Source organism: Seriola lalandi, unplaced genomic scaffold, assembly GCF_002814215.2.
Source record: "Seriola lalandi dorsalis isolate HSWRI2012SDOR001 ecotype SW California unplaced genomic scaffold, Sedor1 jcf7180002053931, whole genome shotgun sequence".
In the NCBI taxonomy this organism is placed as follows: Eukaryota; Metazoa; Chordata; class Actinopteri; order Carangiformes; family Carangidae; genus Seriola; species Seriola lalandi.
Genome location: NW_019524484.1, coordinates 64,925 through 88,998, shown reverse-complemented (window position 1 = coordinate 88,998; position 24,074 = coordinate 64,925). Strand labels below are relative to the sequence as shown.

The 24,074-nt window shown below is 38.8% G+C and overlaps 2 protein-coding genes across 3 annotated transcripts in view; both read left to right on the top strand.

The window, feature by feature from the left end:
* The window catches only part of LOC111652221 (sodium-coupled neutral amino acid transporter 3-like), a 38,977-nt gene extending 27,469 nt beyond the window's left edge, over positions 1 to 11,508 (top strand). For both annotated transcript variants that reach the window (XM_023402430.2, XM_023402431.2), the window contains 9 exons: positions 1,432 to 1,514; positions 2,934 to 2,992; positions 3,416 to 3,565; positions 4,417 to 4,496; positions 4,953 to 5,053; positions 5,620 to 5,744; positions 5,881 to 6,025; positions 6,475 to 6,578; positions 8,107 to 11,508. In XM_023402430.2, coding sequence (XP_023258198.1) covers positions 1,432 to 1,514; positions 2,934 to 2,992; positions 3,416 to 3,565; positions 4,417 to 4,496; positions 4,953 to 5,053; positions 5,620 to 5,744; positions 5,881 to 6,025; positions 6,475 to 6,578; positions 8,107 to 8,211 — 952 coding nt within the window. In that variant the 3' untranslated portion in view covers positions 8,212 to 11,508. The remainder of the gene's footprint in view (positions 1 to 1,431; positions 1,515 to 2,933; positions 2,993 to 3,415; positions 3,566 to 4,416; positions 4,497 to 4,952; positions 5,054 to 5,619; positions 5,745 to 5,880; positions 6,026 to 6,474; positions 6,579 to 8,106) is intronic.
* Positions 11,509 to 13,025: 1,517 nt separating this feature from the next.
* The window catches only part of LOC111652220 (guanine nucleotide-binding protein G(i) subunit alpha-2-like), a 52,104-nt gene continuing 41,055 nt past the window's right edge, over positions 13,026 to 24,074 (top strand). Inside the window, exon 1 of the mRNA XM_023402429.2 lies at positions 13,026 to 13,855. Coding sequence (XP_023258197.1) covers positions 13,738 to 13,855 — 118 coding nt within the window. The 5' untranslated portion in view covers positions 13,026 to 13,737. The remainder of the gene's footprint in view (positions 13,856 to 24,074) is intronic.

Genomic DNA, 24,074 nt, shown 5'->3' with positions numbered 1-24,074 from the left:
GTAACACGTGGTCTGTCGTGTCAGTGGAATCTGTTTTTTCATGTGCCTAACTTTTCAAATTCATGTCCTCTGTACTGTCATAATGGTGTTTTTTAGTTTGGCAGTGGAAAATAACCACACTGCCTGTGCACAGTGCTTAGTCATACACAATGTTTGCGCTTAATAATAGTGTCCACTTCATTCTGTGTCAGCCAGTGGATACCATGTCACTGTAGCACAAGATGCAAGATTGAGTTAACATTACATTTTAAAAACTGACTATGTATAATATTGTATAAACAATGTACATCATAGGTTATGACATTTCTTAACATGTGTTCCAAATGAAGAATACTATTTTTAGGTTTTATAGGGTTTACAATATGTACCATGAGACAATGTAAGATGTTTTCATTCATACCATGGTAGTTATCCCTTTAATATCGCTGGTTGTGTTAGACCATTGTGGGCAATGTTGCAAATCATGAGGTATGACTGCTCTATGGTAATATTGGATTTTTAGATAAATGTGATGAAGAGCCTTGAATTTTCAAATATTCCATTTTCAATTTCCCTAAAACAAACATTACTATCTGGTTATTTAGGCGTCTGAACGGTTTCATGAATGACTGATGAAATACACTGGTAGTACCATTTCAGTTAGTTAGTCGGTCATACTCTTACAGAGTTTTGTGACTATGATTTTAATGAGATAGCAAGGATTTTATAATATATGGTTCTGGTTTCGCCGATCACAACCCCACTCTTCTAAGAAACTAATGACTGGAGATTCAAAAAGTCTGTAAAATCTTTTGATAATCGCATTTCATTTTTTTTTGGTTATAATTTATTTTTATCTCAAAGATGATTGTCTAAATGCAATTTAGCCTTCCTTACGTTTCCATCATTATCATTTTGGTGAACAAATGCTAAGATTTAAATGTATTTCATGATAGTCACATTTTTCCAAGTCAAATTTAAAGATATTGATTCTAGAAAGACCAGAATCAGCTTTAAAAAACTGCCATTTGTAAGTTTTGTACTAAGGACATGACTTCTGTGTCCTCAATGCCAGTTATAGTTGTTAGTGTTCTAAGAACAAACAAATGTATTTATTTCACTCACAAATATTAGATATTTTGCAACTACTGAGTTTAATTTTTATTGATAAATTAGATTAAACTGTGAATAACACTACCTCCGCTTTGCTTGGCCTAGTTATGGAGATATAAAATAATCCCCAACCAGTACCTCTGCCTTTTCCACCATGTAAACCTTATCTCTTGCACACCTAATTTTTTAGCTTTTCACACACTTTTCTCCTGTGTCTTCATGATCAATATCTGACATCGGGTAAATGCTCAACAGAAGTGAGACTGAGAGGAGCATTTAAGCCGAGTAATTCAAAATCAATACGTTTAATTGTCTCTGTGTCTCTCTGTCTCTCTGCAGTGAATGGTACCTGAACGGAAACTACCTTGTGATCATTGTATCGATTGGAGTAATATTGCCACTGGCTCTCATGAAACAGCTCGGTGAGTGTGTAATATCATGTCACACTTACAGTGGGATACTCATCTGTGTGTCAGTGTGGGCTTCCTTATAAATTCTGTTTTGTGTTACACTTTGCAGGATGAGGTTAAAACGAGACTATGTAGCTTTTGCTGAACGGATGCCAGTGCAGCTACAAATGGCAGTTATGGGATAATGTACTGAATGCTGAACCACTGTTTAGCATTTAGCTAAAATGCAAAGCAATTGTAACATTAGGACAAGTGGAGAGAAGTAATAAAATCAGCCAAGTGGCTCAATAATGTCTGTAATACAGCAATATTTACTTTAAGTTTGCTAACATTAGCCACCATGACCTGATGGGTTAGAGTTAGGGCTGTAACAGCAAAACCTCTGAGTATATTGGACTGAGCAATGGTATCTTTAATTGCTAAAGAATTGAAATATTCATTTAGGAGGAGGAATATGTTATTTCTTCTCTCAAATGTCACACAGTCATGCTTTAACAAAAGGTTTTATAAGGCTGACAAAACTGCATCATTATTCGATCAAAAGGAAGATACTTAAAGATTGATGAAAACCCCTCAGGTGTGAAAATATAAGAAAGAAGCTGGAAATATTGCTTATTAAAGGTTATATATTATTGATTGCTGTGAGGAAGCATCGTGCTTTTTCCCAACATTTTGCACAGCTCCAGGCAGAACAGGATCTGTGGAGTTCACAAGGTTTTTCATAGTCACTAGCTTGAGGATACTGCAGGGGATGTTCATCTCTATCAAGGCTCGAGCCTTAGTCCTCTGCTTTAATAACAAGTGAGCTCCTAGTCACCTTCTAAATTTTAACAGATGTCATACCTTACATTTAGACATTTTCAGTTGGATACTGCAAAGATTTGATTTGGTTTCTTTTTCTTCCATGACCATTTCCACTGTTGTCCTCCTGAGATGTCCCTTGGTACATGGTTTATGCTGCTCACACACACACAAACCCAATGTCTTTCACAAGGTTGATGCAGACAAGGTGATGCAGAGAGTGTTACACAGTCTCTTCAAATGAGCAAGCGCATGAAACAAAACAAGTGGAAGGAAGAAAAAGGCAGGGAAAGCCAGTTTGGAAGTGAGAAAAGGAGGCGTATTGGCTGTCGGTGCCGTCACAGTCGGTAATGAGCTCCGACTCGGAGCACATTAAATCAGTTTGGTCCACCACAAGGCTTGATGAACATATAGTGGAAGTCAGATACAGTTCCATAAGAAAAATGCTGCTTTACCTCACTAGTGATTAGTTATTAGAGTTAAGTAGTAGAGCTAAGCAGATAGGGGAGATATTATACATACCTTAAATGGGTATTTTACACATGCTATTTCTGGTGTAATATATTTGAGATTAAGCATGACCATGTAATCCCAGATAAGAGGAATGCTAATGAAGCTTTTGTGTTTTAGGATACCTGGGATATACCAGTGGCTTCTCCCTGAGCTGCATGGTTTTCTTCCTCATTTCAGTAAGTCCTCTGACTCATGGTATACATACATGTTAGTTGGAAATCATGCGTCTTGCATCCTGTTTCTTGCCTTTTGCCAGAAGCATTAAGGCAGCATATTCAGATGCATTGGGAACAGCTTGCAAAAAAAAATTTATTTTTTCATCTTCCCACCACCTCTTTAGTATTCCCCACTCTCTCTACTCATTGCCATGGACTATGTTTGCATGCAGCAGTTCCAGGCTGTATTGGTTCTCTGTCTTTCTCTGACCTAGTTTTGGCTGTGTGAGCTGTAATCCACGCATTGCTCTCCTCTCTCTATCACTCTCTCTCTCTCCCTCTCTCTCTGGCTCTCTCAGTGCTGTATTTTCCACCTGTCTGTATGCTAACTGTGTCCCATTGTCTTTGTTTCTGCTTAATGCCTCTCTCCTCTTCACTGTACAGGTAATCTACAAGAAGTTCAATACCCCTTGTCCATTTGTGGACTTTGCATTTAATGGCACTACTAAAAGTGTTGTGAACATCAGTGCTATGGAACCTGGTGGGGAGGAAAACCCTGCCTGTATTCCCAAAATGGCCAATCTCAACTCACAAGTAGGTTCACGCATGTCACTTAGTCTGAAAAGACAAGTCAATTTCCACTGCCATGGCCACTGACAGGCACCTACTTATGTCATAGTCATCTCCAGCATGTTGCCAGTGACAGTTCACAATCCAAGCATGGAAATCACACTTGGTTTGAAGCACTGAGTTGCACCCAAGAAGAGATCAGGCCTTTCATCAAGCTGTTAATGATAGACAAAAGTTGTGTGATTAATGGAAGGCTCAAAGATGGACAGCGACCCCTGAGCTGTCTGCTACTGTCAGCTGAACAAGAAAAATTGCTTTGGCATTCTCTTACTTATAGCAAGTTCATTAAGCTTGCCCTTTGTGGGCCAAGGAGATAGGTAATGAGTGAAATGGGAAAGACCTGACATTTCTCTAAGTACCCTTATTTGTTACTCACAGTACATACCTTCACAGCAGGACAAAACTCTGGAAAGACTCTTAATCGCAGTTAGTTGCTTAAATTTGTTTGATAGTGACATTACACTGCTTTACTTTATTGAAACAATTTTACTTTCCAGAGAATTAGCAAATACTGTCTAGTCGTTCCTGATTTTTATAAAATCCTATCAAGTCTTTATTAGCATCCCTTAAAGATGTATGAGTCTTTCCCAACTAAGGCTAGTAAGACCAATTCCTGCTGCTTAGCAGCTTACATGTAAGGCATTCTTAAATAGGCTAAGGCTGGTCCGCAGCCAGGCCCAAGTTAATCACAGGGAAACAATTAGCTCTCTGTGATGTGTCTGAGGGAGTAATGGGCAGTAAAGCGCGAGGTTGGTGGTAAGACGTCTGGGATGGCGCTACTGTATCTATGGTGACCTGTTGGGATTCATTTTCAGACGGCCTACACCATCCCCATCCTGGCGTTCGCCTTTGTGTGCCACCCTGAAGTTCTGCCCATCTACACAGAGCTGCGCAAGTATGTCCTTCTAATGGAAAACTCAGTACAAGTACAGTGACAAGAAATCAGTAGCATAACGAAGAAGAAAGCAACTACGTCTGCTTTGTGCTTGGCTGATCATAACCTAGTCACATGCACTGCTTTCATTTTATTTTGAAATGAGTTGGCACTGCTTGTATGATTTAGCATGTTGTTAGTTTGAATTTATCATCCTGCTTTGAACCACTGTTGCTTGTTCTCCTGAGATTAATTTCCTAAGATTATTTTGAAGCATATCCCTGCAACGCAAGCCCCACAGCTTAAGATGGTATTTTAATAACTGGGCTACGTGCTTTCTGTCTGTCACTTGACAGTGGATGTCTTGATCTTGAATGTATGTGTGTTTGTTTGTGTGTGTGTGTGTGTGTGTGTGTGTGTGTGTGTGTGTGTGTGTGTGTGTGTGTGACATCACATGGCAATATCTTCTGATTTCAGTGCCACCAAGAAAAAGATGCAGCATGTGGCCAACATCTCCATTGCAGTCATGTACAGCATGTACTTCCTGGCTGCTCTTTTTGGATACCTAACTTTCTATGGTGAGGCATGGTCCTCCTCCCATTGCAGTGTCTCTCATACTTCCTCTGTCTTGATCTATCTGTCTATCTACCTATCTATCTATCTATCTATCTATCTATCTATCTATCTATCTATCTATCTATCTATCTATCCATGCTACACTGCCTCATTTTGCTTCTTGATTTAAGTATCCGTGAGTTAATTTTTGTTGTTTCCATATCAACATGTTATAATGTCTGAATCACTACAGTATGTATAGCAGAGCAGTAATCCTGTTGGCTGAAAAGCATCATGATGCACCTACTCCCTCTAGTGGTCATACTTTAGACATCAATGACCATTTGCACTGCAGTTAAAGCCATCATGATTTATAAAGGTTTTATAAGATGTAGTAGCATATTGCATATCATTATTTCTATTAATGCTGATTATAAAAATGTATCCAATTAATCAATATTACATGTATCCTATTTTTATATTATAAGTAATTAATGTTTTTAATATAAGTGACGTTTTGCTGGTTGGTTTGGGGGAAGTTCATTATCCTTAGACCTACTCTATGTTCCTCTGTTTTCATCTCTTCCAGGTGAAGTGGAAGCAGAGCTGCTTCACACCTACAGCCGTATTGACCCATATGACACTCTGATTCTGTGTGTGCGTGTGGCTGTGCTAACTGCTGTCACACTCACTGTACCCATTGTGCTCTTTCCTGTAAGTACACTTTTAACACCTATAGTTAACACTGGCAAATTATGGCAGCAGTTCTTTTCTTCATGTAGTAACTCTACAGTGTTTTAAAATACAGTGAAACAATTGAAAATGACCTCTTTTTTTTTCTAACGAACAGGTACGGAGAGCAATTCAACAGATGGTGTTTCCCAACAAGACCTTCAACTGGCCTCGCCACATTGCCATTGCCTTCATTCTGCTCACTTTCATCAACCTGCTGGTCATCTTTGCCCCCAACATCCTGGGCATCTTTGGGATCATTGGTAGGTTAAAAACCAACCCCATGACATTAAGCACCAACATTTAGACATCCGCGGATTAGGCATGCTTATATATTTACATTTGATATTAAAGACAAGAGACCACTGAATATGTAACTATCATATACAATAATTAAGATTTTGAGGGCAGCAATTAGATATTGGGATTGAGATTTTTCACTCTTGGACTTTGGTGTGATGTGATGAGCAGTACTTCATCAGCAGGGTCAGCAGGGTCATTCACACTTGAAACTTTAAAATTCAAAAGCCTCATATGACAATTTTTCATTTCTGGTAGTGAAACAAAATAAATATGAACTAATTAATTTTTGCCCTTTCCCCTTTTTTCCACATCGTCTCTACAGTGCTGCCAGCAGCAGCTCTTAATGAGAAATGATGGGAGTTAGAATTTATAGAGTAATAATTTTATTGTTTTTTTGTCTGCTTTCCAGGTGCCACATCTGCCCCCTGTCTCATCTTCATCTTCCCTGCTGTCTTCTACATTCGTATTGTACCCAAAGAAGAGGAGCCACTGCGCTCAGTGCCCAAAATCCTGGTGAGCATCACATGAGAATAACATGAGAATGATAAATTAGGTTAATCACAGAAAATTAAGTTCAGTATAGTTGTGTTTATTTTAGGTTAGGTGAGATTACATAAAGCTGATGTGGTTAAAAATGTAGTTGTCAGGCCTGGACTTGAAAGAGGACTCAGATGCAGAGTAACAATTTGGCAGACTTTATCTATTCCAACCTCAAGAGAGAGAGGGACGAAATAAAAACAGCTATGAAAATTATGCTATAGAGAAAAATCTAATAAACAAAAAACCACTCCAAATGGAGGGACAAAACTGCTAAAACAAAAGGAATAAACCAACAAAAAATCACTCTACAAGGAGGCTACAAAAGTTGCTACAAACTTGACAAACAGAAAACTCTAGACTATCAAAATACAAACAGAAAATCACTCTAAAAGGAGGCAACTAAAACTGCTACAAACAGAAAACTCTATACTATCAAAATACAAACAGAAAATCACTCCAAAAGGAGGCTACAAAAACTGCTACAATCTTGACAAACAGAAAACTCTAGACTATGAAAATAAAAACAAAAATCGCTCACTTGGAGGTAAAGAATAAGTACGATAATGCAGCGACAAAGGCAAGGCATGGACTGTGATAGTAGGCTGGGGTGCACGACAGGACGAGACACTCTGGCACAAGACAAAGGGAGACGCAGACTATAAGACACATTAGGGCAAATGGGGAACAGGTGGACACAATCAGGAATCAGGGAAGACACTCAGACAGGTGACACATGAGGAAGGGCAAGTGACCTGAAACGAGAGGAGAGTTAACCTTTCAAAATAAAACAGGAAATGACAAGACATGGAGACAGGACAAACCCAAACTTGACCTCACCGTGTGACAGTAGTATCAATGTGCAGTAGATACTCTGTGGACTGATATGGACTATAAACATAGAGACATTTTAGGTGCATGGCATGGTGTTGCATTTATTCAACTGTACCTAAGTACTGATTTTGACTTCACTGACAGATATTTTGAGTTGCCAGATGTTGATTGCAGTTTAAAGGTATCTAAGATAAAAAATTACAAAAAAAAAAAAACATAAATATTGGCATTTTTGTTTACAGATCTATAACAAGAAATTGCAATACCAAAATGCCAAAGATATATTTGAGGAAATGTATAAAATCTGACACCAGTGCCACCAAAGAGAGCTTACTGGAGTTTGTTATTCAGATGTAAAATGTCATATTAACACTAGTTGATATGTTGATATGTCATTATCAGATTTGGTTATCGGTATAAACCTAAAAAATCCAGTAATGTGTGGGCTTATTATGCGCTATCGCTATGGGTAAAATAACACTGAAAAATGTGTCTCACATTACAGTTATAGTTACAGTTACTGGCTTCACTCACTCACATATTCAATGATTTACTATGGAAGTTATTGTAAAGCTCATGACACTGTCTGAAAATAATGGGTCCATTTAATGTTCCTACCATGACCTCTCTGTCTCCTGTTCTCTGTCACGCTCATTACTTTCTCTTCCAGGCTGCCTGTTTTGCTGGGATAGGCTTCCTGTTCATGATAATGAGTCTCAGCTTTATCATCATCGATTGGACATCGGGCACCAGTAAAGCCAGCAGTGGTCACTAGGCACCACTCTCCTTCTTTTTTTTCTTTTTTTTTTTTTTTTCAGGTTTTATATTGTTGATTTAGATCTGTGTTGTAATGTTACTGTTTTTACTTTGGATCATGTTTGATGTTGAAGATGCCCTATATTTTCCATTAGAGAATATTGGCCACACAGGAGGAATCTAGAGTTCAGGACAGCTCTCTGTCCCTCTGCGCTTGCTCTGACTCTAATGACATTACATTGTACTGTACATCCTGCCAAACAGTGACTGCACATCCAGGCCAGTAGACTTTCCTGGAAAGTTGACAGTGAATTCATTGAGAGGCCAGGTGCATAAAGATTGATGGTGAGACTTGGAGGCTGTGCCTTGTGAGATGGATGTAAAAAAAAAAAAAAAAAAAAAAAGTAGGATGCTGCTGTCTTTATACACCTGTCCCTTGTGAGTCTCCACCACTGTCCCTGTCTTGTCCTAACATGATCTATGATCTGCTAACTGCTACTCAGATTAGAATACACAATCTGAGGCACCTCCCTTTTAAATGTTTTGAATGAAATTTATTGAATGATAGACAATTCTTTTATTATTTTATCTATTATTATTACTATTATTATTATTGTTATTAAGTTATTTGAATAACTACAACTTTGCGATTCTGTGCACCTGCAGAGGAAAGTGATGGTTGAAGCTATTGCACAGATTGATAGATAAATTAAAGGAGTAGTTCAATGTTTTGGGAAATGTGCCCACTAGCTTTCTTTCCAAGAGTTAGATGAGACAATTGTCACCTCTCTTATATCCGTACAGTAAATATGATGCTACAGCCAAGTTAACTTAGCTTACCATAAAGACTGGAAAAATGTTGAACTATTCCTTTAAGGTGTGCAGCCTTTAGCTCCATCTCCACTAACTTGTGCTGCTGCTGTTTATTTTAAGGTTTAGAGGTGTTGAAATCCTAGCCTCTGACAGAGCAGGGTGCAAAACCACTGAAAGTATGTGGTACAGTGTTGTGAGCACATTTATCATTACATTCCTACACAATATGATCTAGATGTATATTTTTATTAATAACCTCTACTTGATGAAAACCTCAGACAATGCAGTATGGACTGATGAGATGATCCTCAGTTAATGCTTATACTGAGGCAATCAGTATCAGAGAGGCAGGTTTCAGGTCAGGAGCATTTTTAAATGGTTCTTGGCTGTTCAGATCACAAGCAGTATAAAAGAATGCCTATGTTGTGTCTTTTTCAGTATTACTGTGTACATGACAGCGAGAAATGGTACTGAAGATGTCATCAGATCAAAGTGATAAATAAAATGAAGAGAGGAAAGTTACTGCTCAGTGTTCCTCATCAGCGAGCAGGATTGATTTTTACCTGGAAGATTTGATGTGTTGTTTCTGAACATTTACCGGAAGTAATCAGAGATAACCAAAACATGTATAAAACAACAACAGGGTCGCTTCATGAAGTGGTTTGGCACAGTTTGGTGTCTGTAAATATTTGTGCATCCAGCACAAGGTCAATCCCTAACAGAAAAGACAGACATGGGATTACTGTCTCTTTAACAATCTTGAAGTTGATGGTTAGCAATAGCACTTTCCTCTGATAAGCACAACTTCTAGTAGCCATTAATAAGTTGAAACACAAGCAAATTATTTGTAAGAAATTCTCACATTTGCTAGATGTGATTTAAAGGCATATCCCTTTGTATGACTAAATCTTTGATAAAGTAATCAATCTAATGTAGATTACAAGAAAATTAGAAATGTATTGGTGGTATAAGATGGATGTCTTCTCAAATATTACTTGAAATAATGTTAAACTTAACTTTCCTGTGAGCCCCTGCGATCATTAGTGTCCTCCTCTGGTCTGTTTTGTAGATAAAAAAACAAATTATATGGGTGTTCTGTTGAAGGTTTTTAAGTGTCCCTGTTGTTTAAAAAATGAAAACATGGCTCCACTGTATTTGAACTATAGTAGCTATGTGCATTTGTGTTGTTAAACCTGGACCTATACTCTGATCAGAAGTATAATTAAAGTATTTGTCTCCTACCATTGATATATTAACTGTTGTTTTAAACTTCATGTTTATTGTTTATTCAAGTGTATCAGTTGAATCTGATTCAGTGATGAAATGCAAGATGCAAAACCTCTTGATGATTGTTTTTTATGTTTTTTTTTATTATTATATCTGTCTGTTATAGTCAGTGGTATATCATGAGTGATATAGTTTGGGTCATTTCTGACTTCCTTGCTGCTTGTTGGCAGACATTAACCTACTAACTTGGAGTTGTTAGTGAGCTGGTGTACTTGCCTATGTTTCATAATTTTTTTTAAAGATAAAATCTTACTCCAGACCACAGTGAGTGCTGTATGAGTAACTGAGTATTGTCCTGTCAATTTGTTACACAACAAACCTCTTTTAATGGTTTTATTTGATTCTATCAAGGCATATGGTTGTCTTTATGTATCTTTATGCAGAGGGAATCATCTGAATCAGCCACTGGGGCATATCTTTGTGTCTGGTGATATTTTAACCAGTGCATGGGTTATATTTATCCCCAAATTCCTGTTGCTAGTTTGACCATAATTTTTGGCTGTATGTATGATAAAAGCCATTTGGTAAATCACGTGAGTTTCATAAAGTGTTTTATAAAGGTGCACACAAAACACTTCAAAACAAGTAAACACAGTGCAGCAAAGTGAGGGGATATGGTGTATGAAATTGTAATGGACTGCACTCATATAGCGCTTTTCTAGTCTTCTCAACCACTCAAAGCGGTTTACACTACAAGCTACATTCATCCATTCACACAGCGCTTTGTCTATGCATTCAGCGCTTTGCAATTTTTCTTGCCATGCAGTGTGGAATAGCAGGGGGGATCGAACCACCAACCTTCTGACTAGTGGACGACCCTCTCTACCTCTTGAGCTCTGTGTTAGTGGCTGATACAAGATGATCTCTGAGGACCTGTATTTAGACCTCAGTGTTGTTAGTCTCCCTCTTTGTGTGATTTATATATTGTATGATTGAATAGTAACATATTAAATCTTGACATCGGCCAGCATTTATAAATAATGTATATAAATGTATACCCTTTATATTCTATATGCATATCTAGTTTGTATAATGTAAATAGCAATTAAAGGTTTAGTCCAATTAAAAATATAAATGTAATCATTTTCAAAGTGCTTTTAAACCTTTTTGTCCTTCAATTCATGTCTATTTTCTTGTATCTCTATATATTTTAATATGTTGCTGGCAGTTATTGTACTGTAAACAATGTTGCAATAAAGATAATGAGGTAACATGACTTTCATCTGTTATCATCTGTCAGACATGATAATCAGGATACAACTTTATATGATGTTTAAAAGAGGTTCTTGGAAACAGGAGGTTGGCATTAGTTGGTTTTTCAGTAGTTCGCCTACATTCTCATTCCTTAGTGGAACATTAGATTATGTGCATGAAAAAGCAGAATAATAACAGCTTTAAATGGGTCACTGGCTTTAAACAACCACAGCACAACCTGAAATTTTAGGCAAACATTTGTCAGTGGTAAAACACACTGATAATATGTAGCTTTATGTTTTATGGATTTTAATCTACTGTTTCACAGATGCATAATTCTATTTCCATTAACAAAATAGCTTATTGTCTCTCTTGGGCAAGAAAATTCAACTTTTGTAATTTTCATGTGTGTAAAAAGTGTAAAAAGTGAGAAGAGTTCAGTAACACAGTCAATTCTTTTGAGGGTCAGTAGACAGTCCACTAGGTGACACCATAGAGCTGTGGATTGAGCCTATAGGTGCTATGGACCATCATGAAGGCTAATATAACATAATGTTGGGTTTTTATTAAGTATTTTTTTAAGCCTTAATCTTCTAGATTGTATTGAGCCTATTTTCATCTCAGTTCTGAATTCATACTGTCATATAATTTAAATCCTTATGTTCTGGCTGCTGTGGCTGTTATTACCCTCCGTTATTTCTATAAACCAATTTGGATTACTAGCATTTAAAATACAGTGACCACTACTTGAGTTTGGCATTTCTACATCCAATTTAATGGTTTTTCAATGTTTTTGGCCCAAGATAAAATAAAACAGAACCTTGTTCTGATGTTATAATGTCTTTGTGGGCTCATGGAAATCATGGTGGGCATTTGGTACTTCACAGCATTTTATAGACCAAACAATCAATAAATTAGGACTGTACCTGCCAGCATAGGTGGCATCACAACCAGTCTGGATGCCAATCCTGGTTCAACAGGCAACTTTCACATCTTAGACACTGTACATAAAGACTGGCCTTTCAGTGATGTAGGAGATCTAGTCAAACTTTTGTAATGAAAAATATTTGCATTTTCACAGATTCTGGATTTTTCACTGGGGGAGGACATGTAGGTATAATTTTACAATTGTAATTTAAGAAACAATAATAAACAGTAATATTGTGACCAAGTAATATTTTCAATGCAGAACCTTTACTTGTAATGGAGTATTTTGCACTGTGGCAGGCTTTTTACCTAATTAAACAATGTGAAAACTTGGTCCACCACTGTTGCATTTTGTCGTTTCAGAGTGAAGTGTATGAAGCAGTATTTGGTGCCATTAGTTAGAAATTGTGTAATTAAAACACCCCTAATCTCTCTTCTTGATAAATACAGCTGTTCCCACTTGGGGCTGTAATTCTTATGAACTCCAATGCAGATATTTCCTGTAACTCTTGTGGGAAACGACTCTTTGACTACATTTCCCATGAAGCACTCGGAGTGGGCGTTTTTTTCTCTTGTGAAGGTTGGCCCTGCCACTGTTGCGTTCAGAGGTGACGGCGCTGTTTCGTTGTTTGTCGGGTGGAGGAGAACTTCACGGCGGCTGCGGGTGTGGCTTCAAACGTGATAAATCTCAACGTGGGGAAAGAATGCGTAACGGCAATTGGAATTTAAAAAACATATAAAACAGCAAAGATAAATATCCTCTGAAAAGTAGTGAGTGTGTCTGGTAGCCTAACTGGCAGCAGGAACCCGTGTGCTCGGTTTTCAACAGCTGGAATACTTTTTGTTTTTGTTTTCTTTTTCTGTTTCTTTTTGCTGAACTTCGTGGCCCGTTTTCGTGTTTAGCCTGCTCTGATGGTCTGTTGTAGGAAATACCGCATTAGCTAAAAGCCAACCGTCCTCAAAAAGTTGCTTAAGCTGTTTTTTTTAGGTCGCTGGACAACTTCTCCACGCTCACAAGAAACCACCGATGCTGACCAACATTACTTACTGAACAACCAGCGAGTCTTTGGGAGTTTCGTACATTAGATATCCAAGTTCACCTCGCAGAAAGAAATCTTGCTTTTATGATTGTCGTTCCGTCTCGCGGATGAACGGATTCCGTCACGTTTGTCTCCACTCTTGAGAAAAAAGGGAAGTCGTCTTACTCAACTTCAACCCTTGTTTTTTTAATAAGGGGTTTTGGGACTCAGCCGTAAATTTTTTTTTTTTACCCCAGGTGATATTTTCCCACTAAGCAGCAGACCTGAAGCGTGCACTAGGAACCATGGGTTGTACAGTTAGTCAGGAAGATAAAGCCGCGGCCGAGAGGTCTAAAATGATTGATAAAAACCTGAGAGAAGATGGAGAGAAGGCGGCGAGAGAAGTGAAACTGCTGCTGCTGGGTGAGTTGTCTGTCACAACACCGACACTGTGTTGCAAATGTGCCATATTTAATGGTCACAAACGAATTATGTAACAGTGCGAAAGATTTGAACATTTGTACCAATATGACACAGGAATATAACAGACAAAGTCACTGAGCAAGTACAATATTTTTTAGGTAATTCTATTAAAAGTAACATTTGTATTTCCCTTAAAAACTAGGCCTTCGGTCCTGTCCTTCACACTCATCAACTGTTACACCAACAACACCTCTGAATTGTTTGGGCTGAGTGTTTCCTTCACCCGCCTCCTGAAGAGACAAACGTGGCAGCAGTAAATGCCACCAGACATGCATGTGTTTGTGTGAGTGCAGCAGCAGCCCTGTGAACTTCACCTGCCACTGCCCCAGTTCACATGTTTAAAAAGTAGCATGTCCTTGTGTACTTTGCCTTCATCCTTGGATCTGCTTTTACATAAACATATGGGCTTTATTTGGGATGTTTTGGAAAGTTTGGAGCTGAAACAGCACCATGGAGCACATGCCCCCGCCAGATTTTTTTATTTATTTACTTTGGCAGGACAGTCAAAATTGCCAGTCTTATGCTTACATTTGGAGTGGTTTCCTCCCAGTAGGACTGGACTTACGGGTCAGACACGGCAGAGTCTGGTTGATAATGAGTGGGCTGCTGTTTGGATAGAGGGTGAACAGCCCTGACTGTTCCCAGCACTGGCCAGAGCATTCACATGCATACACATGCATACACATACATACATACATACATACATACATACATACAAGGCAATGCTCGGTAGCAAGAGATGATTACTCTTTCCCGGGCTTTGCTACATACAATTACAGGACACATTGCTGTTTAACTTTTTTTTTTATCAAAGTCTTGATATTGAAGCCATACTGACAACTTGCATGTTAAGTTTACTTCCCACCTTCTTATCCATTTTAGATGGAGCTACCATTTTATTTTTATGGCTGCTTTTTTATGGAACAGAGATCCTTTAAGTTTCAAAACCTTACCTGACATGTAGCTTAGAGATACAGAAAGAAAGGAAGCAGCAATTCTTAACGCCTGCTTAACCAGTAATTCATATGACTTCAAAATTCCAGTGATATGTTTCACGTCATTGATTTACTCTCCAGAAGTTGCTCCGGTCATTGCCTCAAGGGAATCAATCCAATTTTCTAATAGTGAGTCATTTTGTTAGGATATGCAGTGATTTTTTATTGAGGGCACCTTTCTGAACATATGCTCAGGTTTAAAGTGATATTGATCTTTTTGAACAGAGGAAACAAGGAACTAGAGATACTTTTTCTAGTATGATGTGTTGGAGCAATTTACACCCAAGAACATAATCTTAGAGGATCCTGTATGGAGCCTTTAACTAAACACAACCATCAATACTTGTTAGTGTTAGTGTTGCATTTTTTTCTTTTGTTTAATTTTGCACCACTGCCAAATATACTCCTTTTCCTTTCTATAGCATGTTTAAATCTGAAATAATTTGGGGAATTTAATGTAGTGAAGTGAAGCCCATCGATTTAGTAGCAGCTTGGTGATGACAGAATCACAACACTGATTTTCCTGATGGAAAACAGAAAATTCTGCTTAAATTGGTCGGGAACACATAATGTGTTTTTTCTCTCCTTGGTCTTTGAAGAGACGGCTGTTTGTTAAGTTCTGCCCCTGGTTAGAAGGCTAATTGCATACTCTGCTCTGTACGGCAGGTTTCATATCAGTAATTACCATCCGGTGCAGTGTGTGAGGGTTGAGAGGAATTATAGGAGAGGTCTGAATCTGAACCGTAGGTTCACGTTAAGTCTTACTTCATGCAAGTAAGAGTTTTCCCTTTACTTGTGCTATTTGAAAAACATGTCACATGTGAAGGCTGCACCCGGATATAAAGCTGGAGTGTCTTGTGATGGTTTTCTAGTCTCTGAAAAGTGAAATTTACATTTCAGTGTTAAATCAACTCAATGGTAAATGCAGTTGTGCATTCATTGTGCCTTCGTGATTACACAAAACTCATTTTGACACTGATTTTGGTTCTCTCTTACAGTGCCAGCCTGTTATCTGCTTAATAGATTTTAGTTAATGACAGTGCTTCGGTTTAATTGCATTGGAAGAGGCTATCTGTTGAATAAAAGGTACCATATAGCATTATTTTAGTATTTTGCAGTCATAGCAGCAATATATGTGAGAGAGGTGTGACATCCTTCCGGAGGTGCTACATCACACCTCCAGGTATGCTTTTCAGCACTCACATCTGCTACCATAGTATCTGTTGGAACAGCTGAGAAAAGTCACATTGCTTCCTTCATGACACACCAGTAAGCAGTCTGTCCTGTCTGTCCAATGAAGCCTAACTTGTGAACTATAGTCCCATGTCCTTTCAAAACAAACTCAAGAGACTCTGAGATGAGATGTGGGGTTCAGGCTGAAGGAAGAGCCTTGTTTCTACTTACTGGCTGAGACAGAAATGATGGCTCTCTATTTGAATTAAATCTGAATCACTGGCTTCTTCAGCAAGCTGAGGAAGTCTAACCACAAAAAGCTTAATCAAAGCTTCATCTCTTACCTGGTGTAAACTAACAAATGCAATTAGGAATTTCCATGGTAACTGCTTTTCTCTAATTACGCCTTACCAAAAAGAAGGCTGTATTAGATTGTTTTGTCTTGTTAGTTGTCCCTAGAGAAAGCCATTAGTTAATGTAGCAGAGAGGACTTCATACTGTTGAGGCTTAAGCTTTCATTAACAGGAAGCACTCATTCACAGGCTTCTCTGCCGATTCTGGTCTTTGACTGACATTTAATCTTCTCCTCGTCGACAACAAAAATTTTGCTGCTCACTTCAGTTGATTTTCTCAGTTATTTGGCTCCCCAACCTTTTCTTTTTTCAGCTCAGCACAAATGAAAGTTCCTTTTGGCAGCATGCTTTCCTTAAACTGTGAGAACAGCAGTCTGGTAGTAGGAAATATCTCTGCATGATTTGCTGTTAACACGCACGCACGCTCACACACACACACACAAACACACTTCAGTATTAATTGTACATAAACACATTTGCTCAGATGCTTGACAGGCAATTCTGTTATGTAAATACGTTGGCATACTGAATGCATGCATGCATGCATGCATGCAGCCTAGGGCACAGTAGAAAGGGACATCTACTTCTTACAAAATTATATAGATGTTTTACTGAAAAACATATATGCAAGTTTTATTCGGTTGTGGCTAAAAAATGCTTATCATGTTCTTAGAAGAGAAACAACTTGGTCTATTTTGAGAGGCTTATATGGCAGCACTGTTATTCATTTCCATTGAGGATAGTAGACGTGTTGTTTTTTTTATGACATGATATATAAAGTCTGCACTGCACTTCTTTATGACTTGGTCGTTGCTGCAGTGTTGAATTGGCTTGGATTCCATTACATAGCTCCTCGTGGTTACTGCAGTGAGGCTGCCTCATGTAACAATGCAAGGCTGACATACTGTTCTGCCTGCAGCTGGTTTTATTCATGATCAAAGCATGAGATGGTTAACCTAAAATGAAGGTGGCAGCCACATTACGTCGCTCATGCCATGGGATGGGAAATGTGCTGTTAATGTTTTCAGGCTAAGAATATATTATCTATGTGTGGAGAGAGAATGTAAAGAGAAGCTTGTATAACTCTAAGGTCACCTTGACAGTTTTTTCCAAACAGTGGTCATTATTATGAACCAACATTGACTTTTTTTTAACCACAGACAAAAGAAAAAAGCACATGGTATGAAACCAGTCATATTCTCTTCCTCTTTTACATCTGAGTTCTGCTGTGTGCTAAAGGATGCTCACTCATTAATTTGCCCTCTTAGCTAAAGCCATGGTCAGTAAGGAAATGGACTTCCATTGAACACAGGAACAGTTATTGGAGGATATGGTCTCCAAAGAAAAAAAAAGGGTAAATATACTTAGTGGATATTATATTATGACATTTTTTAAAACACTGAGTACTATCTAATATCTACTGCGATACAAATTCCAAAAAGATCAAAAAGTGTCAATTGACAGTCGATGAGCCAGGTAGACAGTTTTCTGGTTCAATATGACTTCTGCCACCGTTGACTATTGTCAACACCTCTGCTAATCTACCCACACAGTGTTGCTTATAAACAGCTTCACTTAAGGTCCACTGACAGATATCACTTCCTGCTGGGAAATAATACTTTTCTCTGGTATTTTTATAATTCTTGGCATTAACGCTCAAACCAGTGGCAAGTTGCATAGTGAACATTATAATGTGCCAATTACAATTTTTGCAAAGTTATCCTATCCGCATGAAATAAAATCTCAATGTGTTTTTGTTCAAATCTTGCCCAACTTGCCTGTCCTAGACTCTTTAGTATGACGGACATAACAGTGTTGTGAAATTAGAACCTGTCCGTTCATGTCAGAAATGGATTTTCCTGGAAGTGTTTATCTTGTATTGTAGTGTCACATCACCTAGCCCTAAGTTTGACCACAGTGCCCATCAGATAAAATTCTGGTATGAAAATAATTGGCTATCTTCTAATAATGGTCTTTTAAAGGCTCAGACAGTAAAGTAATTCATAATTCCTTCTTTTTAATCATATTTTTAGGCAGTCATTTGACAGAGGTACATTAAGGAAGATGTATCCTTAAAAAACAGAATAAGCTTGTGAATATAAACACAAACACACACAAACTGTTCAGAGTACAGAGCATATCAGTGTAAGATTTTAGCTCATCTAATTTAATTAGGTTGTAACCTCTATCACACATCTTCAAAGGCAGTTTCCTCCTGTGGGCTCTTGGAGAACAAACAGTTACCTTCATTTCTCTTAAATGCTTTGATTAGGTAACTTTCTCAAAGTGTGGCACTGCAGACACAGTATTGACCAGAGACAGAGAGGGCCTCTATCAACTAGCATAGCTACTGCTACCGTTTGTGAAAGCCATCAATCTTAGCCGAGTTGAGCTGGGAAACCTGAGCTACAGCTACTGTGATAGTATGGTAAGAGAAGCAGAGAGCTCGGCCCTCTCTCTGATCTGATCTCTGATCCTGTTAATATTGCTTTGCCCAGTTGGTGATTCGAGGGCAAAATGGTTGAGAGATGATCCTGTCAGATCCCAATTCCTTTTTGATCAGAAAAACAGAGAAGAAGTACACCTAGCAGGAGTTAAATATTTTTAACATATTTGTCCAAAAACACCAAAATCCAGAAATGAGCCTGAAGAATTACATCTGTTGATAATACAGAACATTTCTCATATGATATAGTGCATCTTGTGCTGAATGGAAGGGTTAAGTTTCAGCAGCACATTGTAGCCCAAACTTAAGTCTCCAGTACAGTCACCTATTTACTGTTGATAGTCATGTTTAATGACGACACAAGGTGACACGCTCTACTGCTGGTCAACCCATGTGGTCAGCACTGCATAGACATTGAGTTCCTCTCTCTTATTAAAGTCCGTCACAAGACTTTTATTGGGTGTCAGGTGCAATTACAGTAGGCTGATCATAGAGACCTCGATTTCTCTGGAGAAACCAAGTCATACTAACCTGTTCCACACAGCTCTACACTTTCACAGCTCCCCAAAAAGTCTCATCTGAGCATCAGATACTTAGCAGCTGTAACCGATATTTACAACAAGCATGATTGGCAAAAATGTGCCAGTTGTATGAAATTTATCAAATAAGCTACTGCCCTATGTTTCTAGGTGACTTGACCTTGTTTACTCAACAGTCTGCACCACAGTGCTGCCCAATTAGCTGTGTGACTCACTGGATAGCAGATCTATGAGTGTGTATGTGAACGGTCTGAATATCCTGCAATTACAGGGAGAGCTCTGAAGATAAAGCCTGCTCCTGCAGACTGTGTGTCTCAGTGTGAGTCCACAGGGACCAGGCTGCACTATCCTCTCTGCTCTGGAAATACTGATAGCTTAGAATATCCTCCACCACTGCCTCAATCCCCACCTTTTCACCAAGCTAATATCTTTGCTTTACTCTTACACTATTCCCGCTGCTTCATTAAAAACACTACAGCAGCATAGAGATCAATATTTTAGAGTGGAAAGGTAGTATGGGGCTGTGTGTGTGTGTGTGTGTGTGTGTGTGTGTGTGTGTGTGTGTGCGCGCGTGTGCGTGTGTGCGTGTGTGTGTGTTATGAGTGCGCCCCCCCCAGGTCTCTCTCTCTCTTTCTACAGAGGTTGAAGACACAGGGCCAGATCATGAGCATAAATCAGTGTGAACACCCTTTACCTCTGATATTATGTGTAGGAGGGGAAGTAGATACTACAGCTTGCAGACTTGCAGACAGCCCTGCACAGACACAGGAACTGTTGCAAAATGTCTGAGTGAGACAGAGAAGGATATAAGCTAAGATGAGGAATTTGTAAATGAGGATTTATACACACACACACATATATATATATATACACAAGTCAGTTTACCAAGTACAAAAGAAAAACACAAACAATGTCAAAATTACCTTTTGATGCCACTGTGTGTGTGTATATATATATATATATATATATATATACATACATACATACTGTGTTGTGTTCTTGTTTTTTTGTAATTGGTGAACTGACTTTGATATATATCCAATGTTATTTGAATCAACTGACCCATCAGTGAGTAGTATATAGTATGTTCCAGTTTCAGCCCAAATGTGATTGACATCATTCTGTATAACTCATACAATGCTCCCTGTAATGCTGTTTATTTTTGCTAGGCCCCCCCTCAACCCAATAGAATCACCAGAAATGTCAAAGTTCCCCTCTTATATTGCTTACATTTTCAAGGGCCTTTGGGGAGTGGGGAGCCAGGGGTGGGGGCTTTCTTTGTCTGACCATGTCGTTAAATACACATACAGTAAACCATTATCCCCTCTCTCTCTCCTCCCACAATCCATTTCCTTCTTATTGCCATTGTAGGAAATGAGCTCACTTCACTTCCCCTCCATCCTCATCAGGTCATCCTGTCATTTTTCTGCACTGGAAGGTCTGGAGCTCCCCTGGGGTCCATCTTGCACTCTCAGCTTTGAGTCTGTATATATGTTTAAACCAGCAATGTTAGGCACCTAAAGAAAATAGATTTAGTTTTCAGTGGAGGCTGTGACTCTTTGATACACCCTACCCTAACTACTGTTGAAGGGAAGTGGGCAGCAATTGGGTGGGTGGTGAGGTGGGAATGAAAAGAAAAGAAAGAGGATGAGTTTAATGTGGCACAAAATCATAGTACAAGAGCTCAAGAGATAATATGTAAGGGCGGAAGCTGAGGGTGAGCCACAGTTCATATTTAACAAAATGGAAGCATGTCCTTAGCCACAGCTATCACTGCTGCCCATGGTCACAGTGCACAGCATGGTTTGACCCTCCCAATCTTTTCATCACTCCTTCAGTTTGTGTTCAAATGTGTTCTGAGTTTTACAGAAATCTTGGGTGAAATATGAATAAAAGCAGTGCAAAAAGGAAAAAAGCTGATGAGAAGGTGAGCTACATCAGAGATTTAATCTTGCAAAATGTCGTCAACAGATGATATGACTATCTGTGTTTTGTACTGAGTGACAGTGTGCTGCTGCGATGTGAAATGGTGATGTAGACAGGAGATGGCAGAGGAAAGGGGAGCTGTCACTCTCCTAGAAGTATGGGATGAAAATGCTTTTGATCTCTTTCCTCTGTGTCCTTCACTTTTCTCCAAAGTTTTCCAGTATCAGATGATAGATTTACGTGGGAGCTCACTTGTTCTATCACACTATCTGCTTTCAGCTGCTGCCTGCCTCTGTTAGGGTTCTTCTGAGTTGTGAGCTGTGGAGAAAGTGCATCAGGTGAGGTGCCTAACATAACGAGCAGCAGGGGCCCGTGTTAAGGTGATAGATGGTGGGAATAGTTTAGATGTCACACTGGGTGAGGGTATGTTTTTTTTCCCGGAGGGCTCAGTGTGATAATGTTGTGACAGCTGTGCTGTCAAGACTGTAACTGGGAGGTAAATTTATTTCAGTAGTATTGCCTGTCCTCAGCTCTCCACTATGTGACAACTGGACAAATATAATCCATACATTTCACTGGAATCGCTAAAATGGGTTTTTTTCTTACTCTGACCTTTTGTCTGTAACTAGATGTGTATTCTCTGGTTATATTCTCTCTATGAAGCCTAAACTTAACTTTAATCTAATATTATTTCAGTTGTAAGGTCAATTTGGGATTCGTGGATGTTTTTGAAATTTTAGAAAAAAAATGTAAATAGTCAAACTCAACGTGGTTAACAGGAGATATTTTAGATGAAACTACTGTTGCACATACCCATGTGGTTTGGGTTTGCAAAAAGGAAGGACATATTTGTCTAAACTATGTCAGCTTCACAATATTGGTCATATGCTCACTGGATCACTCATAACATTATAACCTTTTACAATGAATGTAATGATAAGGAGCAGTGTATTGTTGCACCTCTCCCTGCAGCTGCACCTTCTATCACATTTATGCCCTTTTCAGAGCACACGAACAAGCAGTTGTTGGTGCTGTGGAGCCTGGTGTACTTTCCAAATCTAATTTTTCTTATTGCTCCAGCCACACACACAGCTGAATGACCCCTGCAATATTAATGGCACAAAAATTTTGTGTTTGTGCTGTGAAATCGATTTATGCCAAGAAATTAGACATGGGCTTTGAAGGAAATATAGGATTTATTTTTGACGAATTACTTGGTACATCAAAAACACTGTGTTCACCTTCCAAAACCACCCAGAGCTTCCCTCTATTCTACAAATTATGATCCTCCATGGATGCAAGTGATTTCACGGTGTTGAAATAAGGAAGGCACACATGGAGAGGACATTGAGACCACACTCCCTTTTTAGCTCATTTTCATCAATGGATTTTTAAAATTCGTTAATAAGGTTTGTTTGTGGTACTTCACACATACTAAAGTAAACACTTATGCCCAGATTATGTCCCATATCAAATAGATTAGAGTCTCTCTCTTTCTCTCTCTCTCTCTCTCTCTCTCTCTCTCTCTCTCCATTTTTGATCGTGGTTGCTAACAGTGTTGCAGATGGAACTGATGTCATTTCCTGTTTCAACTGCCCCCCCCCCACGCACACACACTCCCTCCCCCCCTCCCCACTGTCACTTCCTCTTTCAGCTGGCTGCATGTAAAAGAGAAGTACGTTTGTGTCTTTTTGTTCAGCTGGTTGAGGAAACCAGCACACCCATCCTGTGTCAGTTGCTGGGTTCTGATCCTCAGACTATAGGCACCTCTGTCTTACACATGCAACAGTGAAGCCCTTTAACAAGTCTAAATGTACTTCTAAAAAGAAAAGAAGCAACCCTCCTCCTTTTTTTTTTTTTTTTACTGTTATGTGTTGTAAAAGGACAGCAGTATGAATAACACTCATGTGTCAGTGTGTGAATGTCACAATGACGGTGGCAGACTTAACAGTAAGGAGGAAAGCACGAAAATGACATATGCTGCACACACTCCTTAATTGGCCAATAGCACAGTGTCTCTGCTTACAATGACAAGAGTTTTGAAAAGTGCTAGTTGTGATACTTGCAGACTGTTATAACTTATCTTTTACACATAATACTCAGTCACCACTGGTACCATTGAACACACCCCTCAAGCTAAGAGAGATTTTTGGAAAGAATGTTGTGGAGCCATAAAATATGTTTGTACTTTGCTGTGTTGTTTTGTTTTCCACCCCATTAAAAAAACAACTCTTAAGCAGCAAGGCCCAATGAAGAAATGTTGGTGAGACCCCTTTCCACTAAAAAAAGAAAAAAAAAAGATTCTGCCAGTGCATCATGGGTATTGTCACTTGTAACTTGTGTGTACGGGTGTATGTTATGGAGGGCGTTTGTGTGGTATATAATTTGACATGTGGGAGGCAGGCTGACCTGCCCACGAATATGACACACCAGCTAGTATTCAACTTGAAAATCAGTTCAAAAACTTTTCCATGAGGGATATATGATTACTAGGCAGAGAGTTTAAAAAAAGCACAGTGATCAGACAACAGCAGTAGAACATTTTACCACTTAATAGCACAGCCTTTTAGAGTATGCTCTCTGTAGCTGTGACACTTTGAGTGATGAAAAGGTGATTTATTAGTTTTGCATGTCAAAGCATGCTGCTGCGTGTCTCCCCAACAAAGACACTGCATGTGGAAACATTGTACAAATAAAACAGTTAGTAGTATATCTATTAAAAACTTA